Genomic DNA, 20,243 nt, shown 5'->3' on the forward strand with positions numbered 1-20,243 from the left:
CCTTGGGACTGCGGGCAGTCAGTCCCCGCTCCCCAGTCAGTTGCAGGCAATCACTGATCTGCTTCTCATGTACATAATTCTGCCTTTTCAAGAATTTCAAAAAAATGGAATCACAAAATGTGGTTCTTTTCATTTAGCAGTATGATTCTGAGATTCATCCATGTAGTTGCATTTATCAGCAGTTTGCTGCTTTTCATGATGATGCAGCATTTAAAGAAAGACTTATTCATTCAAGTTAAAAACATTTGAAACCATTACCCCTGATGTAAATTAACACATATTTTGCCTTGGTCAGATGCTTTCTCCCTAGCACCATCACCAAACTTCAATTTTTTAAAAAATTAGAATGTTGTTCTTTGTAAGACAGTGAATGCTGTTTCCATAGAAACAGCTATAATGTTACAAACAGATTATGACTTATAATTATGAACAGAAAAAGTAAAAAGGTTGAATCATAGAAAATCTCTACAGATATATCTAGCTATCAGTTCAGTTCAGTTGCTCAGTCGTGTCTGACTCTGCGACCCCATGAACTGCAGCACGCCAGGCCTCCCTGTCTATCACCATCTCCCGGAGTTCACTCAGACTCATGTCCATTGAGTACCGACCATCCAGCCATCTCATCCTCTGTTGTCCCCTTCTCCTCCTGCCCCCAATCCCTCCCAGCATCAGAGTCTTTTCCAATGAGTCAACTCTTTGCATGAGGTGGCCAAAGTATTGGAGTTTCAGCTTTAGCATCATTCCTTCCAAAAAAATCCCAGGACTGATCTCCTTTAGAATGGACTGGTTGGCTCTCTTTACAGTCCAAGGGACTCTCAAGAGTCTTCTCCAACACCACAGTTCAAAAGCATCAATTCTTCAGCACTCAGCCTTCTTCACAGTCCAACTCTCACATCCATACATGACTACTGGAAAAATCACAGCCTTGACTAGACGGACCTTTGTTGGCAAAGTAATGTCTCTGCTTTTGAATATGCTGTCGAGATTGGTCATAACTTTCCTTCCAAGGAGTAAGTGTCTTTTAATTTCATGGCTGCAATCACCATCTGCACTGATTTTGGAGCCCAAAAATGAAAGTCTGACAGTGTTCCCACTGTTTTCCCATCTATTTCCCATGAAGTGATGGGACCAGATGCCATGATCTTCATTTTCTGAATGTTGAGCTTTAAGCCAACTTTTTCACTCTCCTCTTTCACTTTCATCAAGAGGCTTCTTAGTTCCTCTTCACTTTCTGCCATAAGGGTGGTGTCATCTGCATATCTGAGCTTACTGATATTTCTCCCAGCAATCTTGATTCCAGCTTGTGCTTCTTCTAGCGCAGCATTTCTCATGACACACTCTGCATATAAGTTAAATAAGCAGGGTGACAATATACAGCCTTGATGTACTCCTTTTCCTATTTGGAACCAGTCTGTTGTTCCATGTCCAGCTCTAACTGTTGCTTCCTGACCTGCAAACAGGTTTCTCAAGAGGCTAGTCAGGTGGTCTGGTATTCCCGTCTCTTGAAGAATTTTCCACAGTTTATTGTGATCCACACGGTCAAAGGCTTTGGCATAGTCAATAAAGCAGAAGTAGATGTTTTCCTGGAACTCTCTTGCTTTTTCCATGATCCAGCAGGTGTGGCAATTTGATCTCTGGTTCCTCTGCCTTTTCTAAAACCAGCTTGAACAACTGGAAGTTCATGGTTCACGTATTGCTGAAGCCTGGCTTGGAGAATGTTGAGCATTACTTTACTAGCGTGTGAGATGAGTGCAATTGTGCAGTAGTTTGAGCATTCTTTGGCACAGCCTTTCTTTGGGATTGGAATGAAAACTGACCTTTTCCAGTCCTGTGGCCACTGCTGAGTTTTCCAAATTTGCTGGCATATTGAGTGCAGCACTTTCACAGCATCATCTTTCAGGATTTGAAACAGCTCAACTGGAATTCCATCACCTCCACTAGCTTTGTTTATAGTGATGCTTTCTAAGGCCCACTTGACTTCACATTCCAGGATGTCTGGCTCTAGGTGAGTGATCACCCCATCATGATTATCTTGGCCGTGAAGCTTTTTTTTGTACATTTCTTCTGTGTATTCTTGCCACCTCTTCTTCAAACTGCTGCTTATGACCCATTAAGAGATTTTAAAATCAATATAGCTGGTTTTTTTAAAAAAAATGAAATACAATAGAAAATATCAGGGTAAATAGCATGTAGTAAGGCAGATTATTTTCTATATATGTATAATATAAAGATGTATACTTGTATACTCAATCATCTTGTAAAATGCATTATTTACTATGAAAAGTAAAAAAGTTTGAAAAATACTATCTAAATGGTCCTCTGGGAGTAAAAAGTCTCTAACTCTCAACAAAATACTTAGTTGCCTGAAAACAGATTATGAGCTAAGGGAATTGAGCTTTAAGCTATGATAAATTAATCAAATAAGAAATGTTCTCACTTCCTCACTTTCCTTTACTTCCCTTGGTAGTGATTTATTCTTATTTGTTAGATGCATATGACATCTTTCCCTCTTTTTGAAATAAACTGTAATTAAGCAACAATAATTCATGTTTAAAAAAACTGAGGACTTTTACTCTACATGACAGGTCATTCCAGTTAATCAACATGCCAGGCTGCTCTGCTGTTATCCAGACAGCTCAGGAGGCACTGCACCACATTTGTTAATTACACTTGAGAAAATGCATTTAACGAAGAAGCTAATGAAAAATGTGTGAAACAAGAATTAAATTTGTCCCTAAGAAATGATTTTTAAAAAATGTTACTTGGCTGATAAGATCAAAATCATTATAAATTTTAATCAAGTTACTTAAGGACAAGAAAACTAGAGAATTAATTTTTAAAGTAATGGTCTAAAAAAAAAAACTGCTATGAAGAATACAAAATGAAATCCTAGTGGCTTTATGAAAGAGTTAGTTGCTTAGTCGTATCCAACTCTCTGCAACCCCATTAACTGTAGCCCACCAAGCTCCTCTGCCAATGGAATTCTCCAGGCAAGAATACTGGACTGGGTAGCCATTCCCTTCTCCAGGGAATCTTCCCAACACAGGGATTGAACCTGGGTCTCCTATATTGCAGGCAGACTCTTTACCATCTAAGCCACCAGGAGTGGCTTTGCAATTAATTACAATTAGGGGCAGAAAAAACTTGTGCGAATAAAAAGAGAAGATATTATACCTATCCAAAAGATCTCTGTATTGCTTTCCATAACTTAGTAGAGTATGTTGTAATTCTTCCATGTCATTTCCTCAGTCACATCTACTCTTTCAAAATCTGCAAGCAATAAATGCTGGAGAGGGTGTGGAGAAAAGGGAACCCTCCTACACTGTTGGTGGGAATGCAAACTAGTACAGCCACTATGGAGAACAGTGTGGAGATTCCTTAAAAAATTGCAAATAGAACTACCTTATGACCCAGCAATCCCACTGCTGGGCATACACACCGAGGAAACCAGAATTGAAAGAGACACATGTACCCCAATGTTCATCGCAGCACTGTTTATAATAGCCAGGACATGGAAACAACCTAGATGTCCATCAGCAGATGAATGGATAAGAAAGCTGTGGTACATATACACAATGGAGTATTACTCAGCCGTAAAAAAGAATTCATTTGAATCAGTTCTGATGAGATGGATGAAACTGGAGCCGATTATACAGAGTGAAGTAAGCCAGAAAGAAAAACACCAATACAGTATACTAACACATATATATGGAATTTAGGAAGATGGCAATGACGACCCTGTATGCAAGACAGGGAAAGAGACACAGATGTGTATTACGGACTTTTGGACTCAGAGGGAGAGGGAGAGGGTGGGATGATTTGGGAGAATGACATTCTAACATGTATACTATCATGTAAGAATTGAATCGCCAGTCTATGTCTGATGCAGGATGCAGCATGCTTGGGGCTGGTGCATGGGGATGACCCAGAGAGATGTTATGGGGAGGGAGGTGGGAGGGGGGTTCATGTTTAGGAACGCATGTAAGAATTAAAGATATTAAAATTTAAAAAAAAAAGCATGTCATAACTAACAAATGTTTAGGTGAGCAGCGTAAGCAGTATAAAAAATAGTAAACTAAGTGGAAATAAAATTTCAGTTTAGTGTTTTTCTAACAGTCTAGAACTGGTGAGTTAAAACTGAAAATTCTTAAGGACCTAGAACATAGGATAAGATATAGAAAATATAAATTAACCAGAACATTCATGATTTTTGCAATATGTCAGCCAATAGCGAGATTCCCATTTTATTCTCAATTTTGTGCCAATGAGAACAATGAAAGAGGTATTTAACATAGGCATTTTTGCTGAAAAATCAATTTATACAATGTTTTTACTTTTGTAACAAATGTCATTCTTCTAAAAGCTATATTCAAAGCATTAGAAGTTAAAATGTAGTATGTTATATCATACATACACAGGTTACAAAAATATTTCATAAAGTGGCAATTTGTTTATCCTCCAGGAGTAGAACAATCTTTTAAACAGTTCGATCAAAGTGTACCTGTTTAGTAGTAGTAACTTAAAAATAACTATAAAATTTTCTGGTATCTGAAAAGATTTTACCTTAGTATGGCTATTCATTGTCAATTCTCCCATCTGCTTGCTCTTCTGTATACTAGAAGATTCTAGCAACTAAATCAAAGGGAAGGGGGAATCATAAGAAGTATGCATTTTAATTTATTCTTTTTAAATCCATTTCTGAAACTTTCCAGACAAGAGGATTTTATCAAGCACCTTCCAGGAGGCAGTGCTGGGTTATCAGGGGTTACCTTTGCCAGCTAATATCCTATGAAGAGGAAAAGGAGCTTGGAGCTGAGGTTTAGATGTAACACTGCAGCCTCTCCTAGCCATTGTTTTGCATATCTGGCTTTATTCTGTTTAGCAAAATTGGGTATTTTCCCTTGCTTGCTTGCTTGCTCAGTTGTGTCCAACTCTTTGCTGTCCCATGCATTGTAGCCCACCAGATTCCTCTGTCTGTGGAATTTTCCAGGCAAGAATACTGGAGTGGGTTGCCATTCTTTTCTCCAGGGAATCTTCTCAACCCAGGGATCAAACTCCGGTCTCCTGCATTGCAGGCAGATTCCTTACTGTCTGAGCTACCAGGAAGCCATCATTTTGTTTAGCAAAACTGCGTATTTTCCCTAACTCTTTTAATTTTGACCTCTGGTATACCAAACCTTGAATCAGCAAAACTGACTGCTCTTTCATATTCTTGATCTTATTTCTATGGCTAAATATTTTGGCCCTAGATGCAGATCTCTGTTTCTGATCCAAACCTAGTAACTTGACCCTCATTCCTGATCATGAACTTGATCCTGATTCTGATCATTTGGACTGCTATTTCATCACCTCAATGTGAGTTACTACAAGTATAAAGGCTTGGCATCATTGCCACCATCTGAACTAAAACGGCTGCTTCATAACCCAAGATGACTTATAAGAAGAAAATAAATATAACAAAAATAACATCAAAGCTTTGGCAAAGAAAGATTAATTCCTGAAAGAAAATGTGATGATCCAGGAAAAATACAAACAAACAAAGGAAAATATTTAGAGAGTTAGTTTACATATAAATGTCAAAAGGGAAGAATTTAATCACAGAATACATGTAATAGAAAAGGCTGAGGGTACAAGTTTTCCACTATTTTAAACTGAGACAGAGTTCCTTAGTTGTATTTGATAGATTTACTCAGCAGTGGTCAGGCTGATGTCCAACCTGATTGAAGGGGGAAAAAATCCTCTCAATTAGGAACACTTTCACCTCAGTTGATCCTAATCAGGTAAACAGTATTAAATTAAGCTAAAATCAAATGTAAAAGATGGATGTCTGGATAATGATCTAAAAATCATCTTTATGCAGGTGAATCCAATTTTTTATGTCTTGTTACATTTGAAAGCAAATACTGAAGTCTTCTCTATCAACTTGTTTTATTTCCTTTGTAGTACTCACCATTATTTAAATGTATATTATTTATTTGTCTATTTGTTCATTCCTATCTTTCCTATTCTTCTATTTCTACTAGAATATTAACTCCATAAGGACTGGGACTCTTTCTCTCTTGTTCATCACTGTATTGCTAGCATATACAGAGCATGACATATACAGTAGGCTTTCAAATAAATTTCTCAAATGAATGAATTAATGGTTGTGCCACTTAAGATTCAATTTTTGAGAAATTAGAAACAAAGAGTTATCCAAGAAGACCAAGAAGCCATGAATATCAACTGTATTTTATAATATGTACCAAATGACTGCTTTAATGACTAAAGTTGGTAATAATGGTGACAAGAGAATTTAGAAATGATTTGACTAGGAAAAAAAAAAAAATCTATGTTTTACTCCCTATCCAGCTGCAGCTCCAAGGACAGTAGGAATACAGGTGACATTTACAATACTAATCAACATCTAAACAATTCCTAAATCTCGTTTTCACATCCTTTAATTCTGAAGTTATTTCGGTTTCTAATCTTGTTTTGCTCCCATTTTAAAGAAAAGAGAAATGTTCCTTAAAAAAAACCCACTGATTGATGCCACCTAACTTATTAGTGAAGCACTGGTCTCCAAATACATAGATGTTCATTAGAAATATTCTCTCAACTGTCAGTAAACATACCTGAAGTATTGCTGATATACAATAAATAAAATCTGATTATCTGATTCTTTAGTAAAGGAAAGGGTGAAATGCTTCAAAGGGGGAAAAATGCAGTTCTGGAAAACCGATAGGAAAGCTACAAAGAGCTCTAGCTTTTCTGGTTCACTTGATACTGTTTGTACCTTGTCCTTTGTCCCTCCCACAGACAGTGGAGGAAAAAAAAAAAAACAATTTCCGAGGTAGTGGTAAAGAACCTGCCTGCCTATGCAGAAGACTTAAGAGACACAGATTCAATCCCTGGTTTGGGAGATTCCCTGGAGGAGGGCATGGCAACCCACTGCAGTATTCTTGCCTGGAGAATCCCAAGGACAGAGGAACCAGGCGGGCTACGACCCATGGGGTTGCAAACAGTCGGACACAACTGAAGTGACTTAGCATGTGCATATATATATATATATATATATATATATATATATGTACCTGAACTAAAAATGGAAACTTTCCATTTATAATCTTCCACAGCATTGAATAGGACTGACCATTCTGTTACATAACAGAGAGATGCGGGTAAAATATTTCTGATTTAATAACATCTGACATAATGAAATTAGTGGTTTCCCAGGTGGCACTAGTGGTAAGGAATTTGACCTGTTTAGTTGCTAAGTCAGGTCCGACTCTGTAGCCCCATGAACTGTAGCCCGCCAGGCTCTTCAGTCCATGAGATGTCCCAGGTAAGAATACTGGAGTTGGTTGCCGTTTCCTTCTCCAGGGCACCTTCCTGACCCAGGAATCAAACCCACATCTCTGGCATTGCAGGGAATTCTTTATCACTGAGCCACCTGGGAAGCAAGCCATTTGAAGTGACTACTTAATTATAAAATATAGTTGACCAGAGATTTCAGTATTTTAATACTGGAACCTCTAGTATTGGAAGATAATCACAAGAGAATTTAAGCTTAATAACCATGTACTGTGTGCTGTGCTTAGTGGTTCAGTTGTATCTGACTCTTTTCGACCCTATGGACTGTAGCCTGCCAGGCTCCTCTGTCCATGGGATTCTCCAGGCAGGAATACTGGAGTGGGTTGCCATTCCCTTCTCTAGAGGATCTTCCCGACCCAGGAATCCAACCCAAGTCTCCTGCATTGCAGGTGGATTCTCTACCGTCTGAGCCACCAGGGAAGCCCAAGAACACTGGAATGGGTACCCTATCCCTTCTCCAGGGGATCTTCCCAACCAGGAATGGAACTGGGGTCTCCTGCACTGCAGGCGGATTCTTGACCACTGGGCCACCAGGGAATCCCTAATCATAACAAATGCTAATATTTTAGCAACTCCAAACTAAAAGTCATACTAATTACTAACATTTATTGACAGCAACTATGTCTAAGCGTTGTTCCTACTTTACACAAATTGTCATTTGTTCCTCACACTGATCCAAATAGATGGGCGCTACTATCATCGCTGTTTTACAGATAAGGAAATGCAGACAGATATTAATAACTCACCCAGAAGCATAATAAGAAATGGAATAGGAATTCAAACCTGGGAAGCTTTATGGATTGAAACCTACAACAGTGTATCGACTCCTGATAAACCTTACCAAAAAATGATGGATACAGGGCAAGAGCACAATATCTGCCAAAGTGAAGTACAGGCCTTCTGCAAACACATGATCCAGAGGTGGCAGGTCAGAGGCCTTTGCTTTTCTGATGTGAGAAGGCTCTCTGTTGGCAGAAGCGGGTTCCTTGTGTATTGTGAGCTTTGAGAATGCCACTTTCAGTTCCAGGCTTGCAGATGAAGAGTCCCCCTCTTCAGATGTTTCCTGCCTATGACCCTTGCTCTTCGTTTTCTCCTTAGCAAGGGAAGGTCCAACCCCAGCAGCCTTCTGTTGCTTTAGCTTCTGCCGCCGGAGTTTGTCATCATTATGCACTCTAACGGGTTCACTAAGCTTTTTCTCAAGCTCTAGTATTGCAGCAGGAATGGTTGGGGGTTGATCAAAAGATTCTTTGAGAAAATTCTCAACAGCTAAAGGGATGGTAAGTTCACATAGCCTGGTCCATTGACTAACCTACAAAACAAAACAAAACAAGAAATGAACTGATTCTTTACTTCCAACCGAACTAGAAAAAAAACAACTTCATACGGGAAAACAAGCCTGGTTTAGAGAATTTAAGTCTTGAGCTAAACCATTCCTGGGCCAGACTTTACGCTCTATGAAGAGACATTATCACAGTGCTTCAGAAGTGATAACATTAAACAATGTAGGTTTAGCACTCCTGTATCTGGAAATATATGCTATCCTCTTATATCCTCTTACTGAGTAAACCCTCACTTCCCAAAGCCTCTAAAGTACACTCTCCCTAAAAGAGCTGGGTTTCTGAAACATTGCTACTTGAGCTCCTTTAATCTTCAACATAATTAAAATAAAAGGTTAAAAAAATCTTTTCCTAAAAATAATATCTTTAAATCTCATAATTAAATCTTTGCTTCTTATTTTCGAATACTGCACTGAAATATTGGTACACATGAAAATCTACTTTAACTCTTTTATTGGTTACTGAAGTTTTCTTTTTCTTTTCTTTTTTAAAATTTATTTTAATTGGAGATTAATTACTTTACAATATTGTATTGGTTTTGCCATACATCAACATGAATCCACCATGGGTGTACACGTGCTCCCCATCCTGAACCCCCCTCCCACCTCCCTCCCCGTACCATCCCTCTGGGTCATCCCAGTGCACCAGCCCCAAGCATCCTGTATCCTGCATCGAACCTGGACTGGTGGGATGATTTGGAAGAATGGCATTGAAACATATATTATCATATAAGAAATGAAGTTTTCTTTTTAAGTAAATTAAACTTTATTTTCTGAAAGAGAGTTAAATGAATATCTAAGTGAATGTATTATCACTTATGGGCTTCCCCTGTGGCTCAGAAGACAAAGAATCTGCCTGCACTGATTACTTACGGCTTTAAATAACAGAAAAGAGACGTTCTACTTACTTCAGCACAAGCTTTCAAGCAAGTCTTCTTAAAACCCAGAAGTTCCAAAATTTCCTTCTTTGAGGGGTCTGCTTCATATGACTTCTGGATTATGTGTCTCAGAACGACAGCAAGTCCTGCTCGACAGAAATTGCCTGGTCTTTCTACTATTGCAGGTAAACAGCAACTCTGGACTATTGGTGGAAGCTCTTGCCTTGAAATAATCTGTATTTCAACACCCTCAGATGGTACATTTTTAAGTACTGAAATAATTGTGCTTTCTCCAGGGAGGACTAAGAATACTTTAAATACTGTGCAGTCACAGTATGATAACAAAAATAAAGTTACAGATGTATGAAGAGGAAAGATGCACCCTTCTTTTTGGTGAGAAAAGTCCAAGTACAGATATTCTTCTGTAAGGCTTTTCTTAATGCCTTTCATTTTCTTCTTTCATTGGGTTACCTGAAGCATAAATTGAAGTGGTTTTAGGTCTTAGGGTATAGTAATTGCAAAGCTAAAATAAAAGATGAACACTTTAAAACTTTTTCTAGAAATCAGCAAGGATTTGTGATAGATATGATTCTATAAAAATTTGTTCTTGGCATGAATAAATGGCTTCCAAAAGAATGAGGCCCACACTGTGCAATTAACTAGTCTTAAGAGGATTTTAGGACTTTCCAAGTGGTGCCAGTGGTAAAGAACCCACCTGACAATGCAGGAGACGTAAAAGTTGCGTGTTCGATCCCTGGGTTGGGAAGATCCCCTGGAGGAGGAAATGTCAACCCACTCCAATATTCTTGTCTGGGAAATCCCATGGACAGAGGAGCCTGGTGGGCTAGAGTCCTTGGGGTTGCAAAGAGTTGAACACGACTGAAGTGACTTAGCACACATGCACGCAAGGGGATTTTATACACAGCTCCTTTAAAATGAGCATACCTCAGGTGCTTTGTAATATAGCCCTCCCAGTCAAGTACTTGTCAGTCTCACTACAGGTGAGAATAAAAGATGAACAGAATAGGACGCAAGCATTTATCACTATTGCAACATACTATGTATCTATTCTTGTCTTCCTCCAATAGAATGTTCCATGAGATTATAAATTTCATTTTATTCACTGTAATATCATGGAACAAGGTCTGATATTATATATGTGTGTGTGTGTGTGTGTGTGTGTATAATCAAAAAGCACTGAGTGAACGCACAGATGAAGAGACATGTTCATTATTTTAAAGATACAAACATACACAATCTTGTGGTCAAATTACTGATGGGTGCTTTCAAGTCATAATCCTTAAGACTTCTGTCAATTATGACTTTTTGCTTGATTTCTACATTTCTTGGGTCTAAAATTTCCCATGTTCAAATCCATAAATCAAAATTTCCAAACTGACACTAGATGGCACCCTTTAAAAGCATTCGCCACATACTAACTGGTATATTAAAGAAAAAATATTTTAAATTAAAAAAATTATTTTAAAAGCCTTTAAAAAGTATACATGCAACTCTTTAAGTATATTTGAAATATTAGTGTGCCCCGAATTTTAGGGTATTAAAATCAACTAAATTTTCTTTACACTGTAAGTTCCTTAGTTTGTTTGTTTTTTTTAATTAAAAGCAAAACAATCAAATACTCGTTAATTTTGGTCCTCAACTTTTTTTTATTAAAGAGCTAATAATTCATTACAACAAAGATATAGTTAGTAAAGATATACACAGTAACATTACTATCTTGGAAAACTTCTTGGCAATGTAAATAATCACTAGTGTTTATACTTCTTTTATTAAAACGTAACAGACCTGCACCATGGCTTGTTACTTAAGATTATCTAGGAGAAAATTATTTCATGTAATTTAAAAGCAACAACTTTTAGCCGAAGGGAACTATTTTCTTCCTGAACTAACTTAATTACCTTTTGCATTTTTTTCTTTTTTCTTCATCTAGAGCTGATTTTAAAAGAAAGTATTAAAGGGCATTTGTTAAAGCTCACAGGCAAAAGAAACCAACCTTTTGTAGAAAGTTGATAGTCTCTTTGGAGATAGTGGGTTGCTATTTCTATACCTAAACTATATAGATATAGTTTCCCCCTCTCTATATTTTGCTGATTAATTTACCTATCCTTTTAACTCCTTTTGTTAACACTGTAAAGACTACTTTTTTTTTTTTTAATTTTTTAAATTTTAAAATCTTTAATTCTTACATGCATTCCCAAACATGAACCCCCCTCCCACCTCCCCTCCCCATAACATCTTTCTGGGTCATCCCCATGCACCAGCCCCAAGCATGCTGCATCCTGCGTCAGACATAGACTGGCGATTCAATTCACATGATAGTATACATGTTAGAATGTCATTCTCCCAAATCATCCCACCCTCTCCCTCTCCCTCTGAGTCCAAAAGTCCGTTATACACATCTGTGTCTAAAAAATAGCGAATAACAGTTTTATTGTGCATAGATGTCACATTTGTCATGTCCTACCTTCCTTTTAAAAAATTTTTTTTAAACCTTTTATTTTGTTTTGAGGTATAGCTGATCAACAAAGTTGTGACAAAGTGTTTCAGGTGAACAGAGAAGGGATTCAGCCATACTATAAAGAAGATCCCTAAGTGCCTTCCTAAGGAGCAGATTTGAAAGAAAACATAATCAATTTCCTCATGGAATTGGTAAAAACCAGTCCTGTTAACACTTGAACGAGACACACAAAACGGAAGACTAAAAACAACATCATGCTATTTTACATCTTTTGATTCACGATATGCTGAAATGTTAATATTAAAAAATTAGAGTACATATATATTGCCACTTTCTGAGGCTGTGAACTACCAGATGTTCAATCTGGTTTTAGAAAAGGCAGAGGAATCAGAGATCAAATTGCCAACATCCGTTGGATCATCGAAAGAGCAAGAGAGTTCCAGAAAAACATCTATTTTTGCTTTATTGACTATGCCAAAGCCTCTGACTGTATGGCTCACAGTGAACTGTGGAAAATTCTGAAAGAGATGGGAATACCAGACCACCTAACCTGCCTCTTGAGGAACCTATATGCAGGTGAGGAAGCAACAGTTACAACTGGACATGGAACAACAGACTGGTTCCAAATAGGAAAAGGAGTAAGTACATCAAGGCTGTATATTGTCACTGTGCTTATTTAACTTATATGCAGAGTACATCATGAGAAATGCTGGGCTGGAGGAAGCACAAGCTGGAATCAAGATTGCTGGGAGAAATATCAATAACGTCAGATATGCAGATGTCACCACCCTTATGGCAGAAAATGAAGAAGAACTAAAGAGCCTCTTGATGAAAGCGAAAGAGGAGAGTGAAAAATTTGGCTTAAAGCTCAACATTCAGAAAACTAAGATCATGGTATCCGGTTCCATCACTTCATGGCAAGTAGATGGGGAAACAGTGGAAACAGTGGCTGACTGTTTTGGGGGGCTCCAAAATTATCGCAGATGGTGACTGCAGCCATGAAATTAAAAGATGCTTACTCCTTGGAAGGAAAGTTATGACCAACCTAGACAGCATATTAAAAAGCAGAGACATTACTTTGTAAACAAAGGTCCGTCTAGTCAAGGCTATGGTTTTTCCAGTAGTCATGTATGGACGTGAGAGTTGGATTATAAAGAAAGTTGAGCGCGAAAGGATTGGTGCTTTTGAACTGTGGGGTTGGAGAAGACTCTTGAGAGTCCTTTGGACTGCAAGGAGATCCAACCAGTCCATCCTAAAGGAGATCAGTCCTGGGTGTTCATTGGAAGGACTGATATTGAAGCTCAAACTCCAATACTTTGGCCACCTGATTTGAAGAGTTGAGTCATTTAAAAAGACCCTGATGCTGGGAAAGACTGAAGACGGGAGAAGTGGATGACAGGATGAGATGGGTTGGATGGCATCACCGACTCAATGGACATGAGTTTGGGTAAACTCTGGGAGTTGGTGATGGACAGGGAGGCCTAGTGTGCTGCAGTCCATGGGGTTGCAGAGTCGGACATGACTGAGCAACTGAACTGAACTGAGGCACATAAGTCCGATGAGAATTAACTTTTACACATTTCATAAACTTTTTTTTTTTTTGCTGTGAGCACTTAATAAATGCTAAATGTCAACAAAAGAGAATAGCAATAATCTGTCCCTGGAGATAACTAATAATTAATGAGATGCCTAAGAGAAAATGCAAAGTACTGTTGACTCAACATAATTAACTTTTTAAAATATAAATATTGGTATTTTTCCCCCTTGATGACTAAAAATATTACTTAATGATCTTGGGGTTTAAAAAACCAATCACTCTCCCTGGGCAATTTCTCCACATTAAATTTTTACTATAATTTCTAAATTAAGTATTAGCAAACCTATAAAATTTTGCTGTCTATTTTTGGCATGTACCATGTCTAATTTTTCAAGAAAGTAGAACACATTTTTTGTTTAAAGTTTGCAAATACAGTAAAAGAAACCTATTTTCTTCTTCATTTCTAGCTAGAGAATTCCTCCTCTTATCACTTTTATGTCATGAGCTTTTAAAAGGTAGGTACTGTAGAATCATCCTTGGGGTCTCTAAGGCATGGAGCTGGGGTACAGATCTTGTTACTTCAGATTACATTTCTGCCCAGCACAGAAGTGCTGTCATCTGCTTTTGCTCAGCTTTGACAGATGCCACACTGCACTTAGAGGGAACGAGACAGCGGAAGATAAAACCACAGGCTTGAGATGCCTGAACAGAGCTGATGGAGTGTGCATCAGCTTGGGAATGTCGCAGAGGGACTAAAAACAGGTTGTTTTTTAGTCACTAAGTCATGTCCAACTCTTTTGCGAACTCATGGACTGTAGCTCGTCGGGCTCCTCTGTCCACGAAATTTCCCAGGCAAGAATACTGGAGTGGGTTGCCATTCCCTTCTCCAGGGGATCGTCCCAACCCAGGGACAGAACCCAGGCCTCCTGCATTGACAGGTGGAGTCTTTACCACTGAGTCACCTGGGAAGCACAAAAACAGGTGGAGAGTAAATATTTAAGCCTTGGTTTCATTACTTGGCAATTTTCAAAGACATTTCTAAACAAATGTAGTCATAGGTTTAATATTTCAGGAATTTAACCTTTTTTATTCATTTATTCTAGTGAATGTATCATGGTGCTGATAAAGTGAAACATTTCATACATGAAAGGGGAAATGGGTTTTATAGGTATTTTCTTATTTGAAGCCATTTTATTGTCAATAGCTTACTCAGTGCATATGTATATAAAGAAAGAAAAAAACACCATAAATATTGAACATAAGCATACTTCTCTGGAAGCTAAAAAAAAAGTTTAAAATTTCTTGTGCTTGAAATTCAAGTCTTGATCTATGACAACTACACATTACATAACAGATAAATAGATAAGTTATATATCCCATGTGTGTGTGCATGCTAAGTTGCTTCAGTCATGTCCAACTCTTTGCCACCCTATGGACTGTAGCCCAGCAGGCTCCCTTGTCTATGGGATTCTCCAGGCAAGAATATTAGAGTGGGTTGCCATGCCCTCCTCCAGGGGATCTTCCCAACCCAGGGATCGAACCTGCCTCTCTTATGTCTCTTGCATTGGCAGGTGGGTCCTTTACCACTAATGTCACCTGGAAAGCCCTATTTATTACATAATAAAGTCCAAAAGTACATAACTGCAATAAAAATATTAACCAGTTGACTGCATTTTTTAATTAAGACATTATTACTATGGCTGGAATTTGGTAAGAGCTTAATAAATGTTAAAGGAACAAAGAATGCAATTCTAAATAATATTATGTATATTTTATTGCCTACCAAATACGTGCTTCATAAGCACCCTGAATTTTACGCATTACTTCAGCCCTCATAATCCTTACAGTGCATTTTACTTCCACTACATGATTAAGAACTGTACTTTAATCCAAAAGCATTATTTGAATCCATAAAGGGATCTTATGGGAAAACACTAAGGAATGGGTATTTTTCTAATATAAATAGCACTACTTTATAAACTTCATAAGTGGAACCATACTGCAATTTTATCACAGCCACAATTTCACCACAGTGAAACTCATCAGAAACTATGTTATTCTTAGCAAATTTCTCAGGTGGCTCAGAAGTAAAGAATCCACCTGCCCATGCAGGTGCCGCAGGAGATGTGGGTTCCATCCCTGGGTCTGGAAGAACCCCTGGAGAAGGAAATGGTAACCTACTTCAGTATTCTTGCCTGGGACGAGTCATGGACAGAGGAGCCTGGTGGGCTACAGTCCACGGGGTCACAAAGAGTCAGAGACACTGAGTGACTGCTCATGTACACTCTTGATAAAAACCTCCATGCTAAAGACAGAGCATCTGACAATTCTCAGCACTGGATTAAGGTTTTTGATCATTTCTTCTTAAGTTTTATGGGATCCTCCTCAGACCTCTAGGTGACCCGTAGCTTAGCACTTTGCCCTACTCTCAACTTTGATTTTACTCACACCTTGGATTACTGGCTTTCAAACTTTTGACCATGCCATACAATAAGAAGCAAACGTTATAATGAAGGTCATTATACACGGAATAAAACTGAAACAAAAGACTCACAAAAAACTACCCTACCATAGGCGGTATAACTAACAGTTCATCTTTTCTTCTTTTTTTCCAGGGTTGTTTTTTGCTTGTTTGTTTTTACTGTTGCCTCAGTTCAGTTCGGTTCAGTCGCTCAGTCGTGTCTGACTCTTTGCGACCCCATGAATCGCAGCACGCCAGGCCTCCCTGTCCATCACCATCTCCCGGAGTTCACTCAGACTCATGTCCATCGAGTCAGTGATGCCATCCAGCCATCTCATTCTCTGTCGCCCCCTTTTTCTCCTGCCCCCAATCCCTCCCAGCATCAGAGTCTTTTCCAATGAGTCAACTCTTCGCATGAGTTTCAGCTTTAGCATCATTCCTTCCAAAGAACACCCAGGGCTGATCTCCTTTAGAATGGACTGGTTGGATCTCCTTGCAGTCCAAGGGACTCTCAGGAGTCTTCTCCAACACCACAGTTCAAAAACATCAATTCTTTGGCGCTCAGCTTTCTTCACAGTCCAACTCTCACATCCATTGAGACTTCCCTAACCATAGCCTTGACTAGACAGACCTTTCTTGGCAAATTAATGTCTCTGCTTTTCAATATGCTATCTAGGTTGCTTAGTGCTCACTAAATTGATTCCAAGATCCATGAGCTACAACTTACACTATGACAGCACTGTCAAAGGTGATTCGCAGTGCTACAGGTTTAAATATCACTGATGACTCTGATATTTATCTCTGCCACAACCTTTCCCCTAAACTTCAGACTCCTGTAGCCTACTTGACATCTTCACTTGGACATTTTTTTAAACCTGTTCATCTTTCCTCAAGTAATATCCTTCTTGATAAAATAGCAACACCATTTACCCAGTGCTCCCACACTTGAGAATTTGGGTACCTGTGATTCCTTCTGCCTAGAATATTCTTCTTCAAGATATTCACATGGCTTGCTCCTTTATTTTACTGTGGCCTCTGAATATTAACTCAGAGCAGTCTCTCCTGACTACTTGAATTGAAAAAGCACTCCTAACACTTCTTAGCCCCTTATCCTGCTTTCTTTTTCTTTACAGCACTTATTACTGCACGTCTCCAATGGTAAACAGTACTCAAATTTTAGTTCAAGGACTGTATAAATGAATAAATGTACATAAATGATTGTCACTAATCCCTGTAATGATAGTATTTTTGAAAACATTAGTCTTGGTACAACATAAGCTTCGTTCTTCTTGACACCATTCTTTCCCTTCCAAATAAATCTATTTTAAGAGCAAACTATGTATAAATTAAAATGAAGAAACACACCACTGTGAGCTGAGTTGGAAAAAGTAAAACTAGAATCCACTCAAATTCGTAAATAAAGCATAAACATTTTTATGTCTACTGATATTTAGGCATGAAATTAAAAGACGCTTACTCCTTGGAAGAAAAGTTATGACCAACCTAGATAGCATATTCAAAAGCAGAGACATTACTTTGCCAACAAAGGTCCGTGTAGTCAAGGCTATGGTTTTTCTAGTAGTCATGTATGGATATGAGAGTTGGACTGTGAAGAAGGCTGAGTGCCAAAGAATTGATGCTTTTGAACTGTGGTGTTGGAGAAGACTCTTGAAAGTCCCTTGGACTGCAAGGAGGTCCAACCAGTCCATTCTGAAGGAGATCAGCCCTGGGATTTCTTTGGAAGGAATGATGCTAAAGCTGAAACTCCAGTACTTTGGCCACCTCATGCGAAGAGGTGACTCATTGGAAAAGACTTTGATGCTGGGAGGGATTGGGGGCAGGAGAAGGGGACGACTCAGGATGAGATGGCTGGATGGCATCACTGACTCAATGAACGTGAGTCTGAGTGAACTCCGGGAGTTGGTGATGGACAGGGAGGCTTGGCGTGCTGCGATTCATGGGGTCGCAAAGAGTCGGACACGACTGAGCGACTGAACTGAACTGAACTGAACTGATATTTAGGGAAGAGAATTAGGAACCTAATAAGATTCTATATATTTACTTAACAAGTAGAATATTCATACACTGAGTAATGAATAAGAGTCTAGACTCTGGTGCAGACTGATTGGGTTTAAATCTTGGTTCTGATACTTAGTATCTAGTAATATAAATGTTTTCTGTGCCTTAGTTTTCTCATTCATAAAAAGAGATAATAATAACAACAATATTTACCATATAGTATGTTGTGAGAACTGAACAACACCTAACACAAGAGTAATCCTCTAAATAAATACAATTGGTAACTACTTGTAATTTATCCCTAAATTCCTTATGCATTGATACTGTCAAAAAACACCAAGTTTGATGGGCAAGTCTTCCATTACACTTTGTATTTTCAAACTTCTCAATAAAAATTTGAGATTTTGTGTTGAGTTGAAAAGATTTTCTCTATTAACCAACTATACTCCAATATAAAATAAAAAGATTTTTTAAAAACAGAAAAGATTGAAACCAAATATAAAAAAAAAATGTTTGTTATTTAAGGCTGAAAACCAGGGAGTCACAAAATTCTGGAGTATAAATGGGATATCTTAAGTTCACTTGAATATTAACTGCTTATATCGAATAGTTTAAAGCAATTTATAAGCATAAAAAAAGTGACAAACTCCTTAAAGATTCAAGTTTAAATGTAAACTCATTTTAATTCCCCACTACATCAAAATGTTCAACATTATGAATATTATAACCTAGCTTGTATTTTATACATAGAAACAACAAGTTTTTTTTTGTTTTTTTTCCTATGCCATGTGGCAGGTGTGATCTTTGTTCCCCAACCAGGCATTGAATCCACACCCCCTGCCCTGGAAGCAGGGAGTCTTTACTACTGGACAACCAAGGAAATCCCCTAAATAACAGTATTTGGTTGCAAATATCTCATTGTTTTCTTTCAATAATACAGATTTTTTTAAAAAAAGAAAGAAAAGCCTGCCTCTACAAAGTTAAATAGTAGCTTATTACCTTAGATATTAAAGGTTAAAAAAGAAAGAAAAAACCGAGCTATTCAGTGCTCACTACGTTGTGAAACATTGAGACACATACCACTAAGTCCTAGAGGACAAAATCCTATGATTAAAATTAGCTGTTTTCTTACCCAGGCAAGAAGTGGGGAAAAACTATTTAAAAGTAAGAAAGCTTACTACAACCTTAGCCATAAGGGAACTGTGGCATCTTCTCTCCACAGAATCAGGGAATCATCTGTTGCCATAGAATCATAATGCTTGCAGATAAGCTTGACCTCACAATTAACAAGGAGCCACAGCATGAAATGCTAACCTGTTAGAAACATCAGCAAACCTGAAATAAAATTACTGAATTCCCACAGTAACTGATATCTGTGCTCATCATGAACTGAATGGTATAAATCCTTGCTTTGTAAGTACTAGTCATAACAGAATTCAGTAGGCTAGTTAAAACACTTGAAGATGAGAACACCATGTGCTAAGGAATTGTGTATACTGGAGATGTTTTAGTTGACTAGCTTCAGAATTTGTTCAGTTTCAAAGTCTGCTAAATTATTGGTTAGAAAGATCAATTGGATAGTCAGCATTTATTCTTATTTCAAATCACAGGTGATAGAAAAGTTACAAACACATGTTCAGATAAACAAACAAAAACAACCCCTCCAAAACCCTTGATGGGTCCTCTACTACAAAAGTTCAAGTTTGAGCTTTGTTTAAAGCAGACAAACATATAACCGAAGTGTAATAAAATAAAGGAATTGATAAAATAATTTTCAAATCTCATTAATTTTTCCAGGTTTATTTCTGAAGTTAGATCTCTTAAAATATTGCCTTCAGGTATAACTCAAACATAATTCTGGGACTTCTCTGGAAGTCCAGCAGTTAAAACTTCATCTTCCAATGCAGAGGGTACAGGTTCTATCCCTGGTCAGGGAGCAAAGATCTCACATGCCTCATGGCCAAAAAAACCGAAACATAAAGCAGAAGTAATATTATAACAAATTCAATAAACACTAAGAAATTGGTCCACATAAAAAAAATCTTAAACACGATGTGAAATAGTGAGACATGCTTAAGGCAATCCTTTCAGTAGTAAGGACCTAACAAAAGCAGAAGAGATTAAGAAGAGGTGGCAAGAATACAAAGAACTATACAAAAAAAGATTTTAATGACCCAGAT

General features: G+C 37.9%; 1 protein-coding gene across 3 annotated transcripts in view; it reads right to left on the reverse strand.

The window, feature by feature from the left end:
* Window positions 1–10,035, reverse strand: part of GSTCD (glutathione S-transferase C-terminal domain containing) — a 133,972-nt gene extending 123,937 nt beyond the window's left edge. For 2 of the 3 annotated variants that reach the window (XM_060417548.1, XM_012179571.5), the window contains exons 1-2: window positions 9,598–10,035; window positions 8,195–8,662 (exon numbers count right to left, since the gene is read on the reverse strand). In XM_060417548.1, the coding sequence (XP_060273531.1) occupies window positions 8,195–8,662; window positions 9,598–10,017 (888 nt within the window). In that variant the 5' untranslated portion in view covers window positions 10,018–10,035. Of the gene's footprint in view, window positions 1–4,563; window positions 4,633–8,194; window positions 8,663–9,597 lie in introns of all 3 variants that reach the window. The other variant, XM_042251166.2, reaches the window with a different exon arrangement.
* Between the last annotated feature and the right edge of the window lie 10,208 nt (window positions 10,036–20,243).

Source organism: Ovis aries, chromosome 6, assembly GCF_016772045.2.
Source record: "Ovis aries strain OAR_USU_Benz2616 breed Rambouillet chromosome 6, ARS-UI_Ramb_v3.0, whole genome shotgun sequence".
NCBI lineage: Eukaryota > Metazoa > Chordata > Mammalia > Artiodactyla > Bovidae > Ovis > Ovis aries.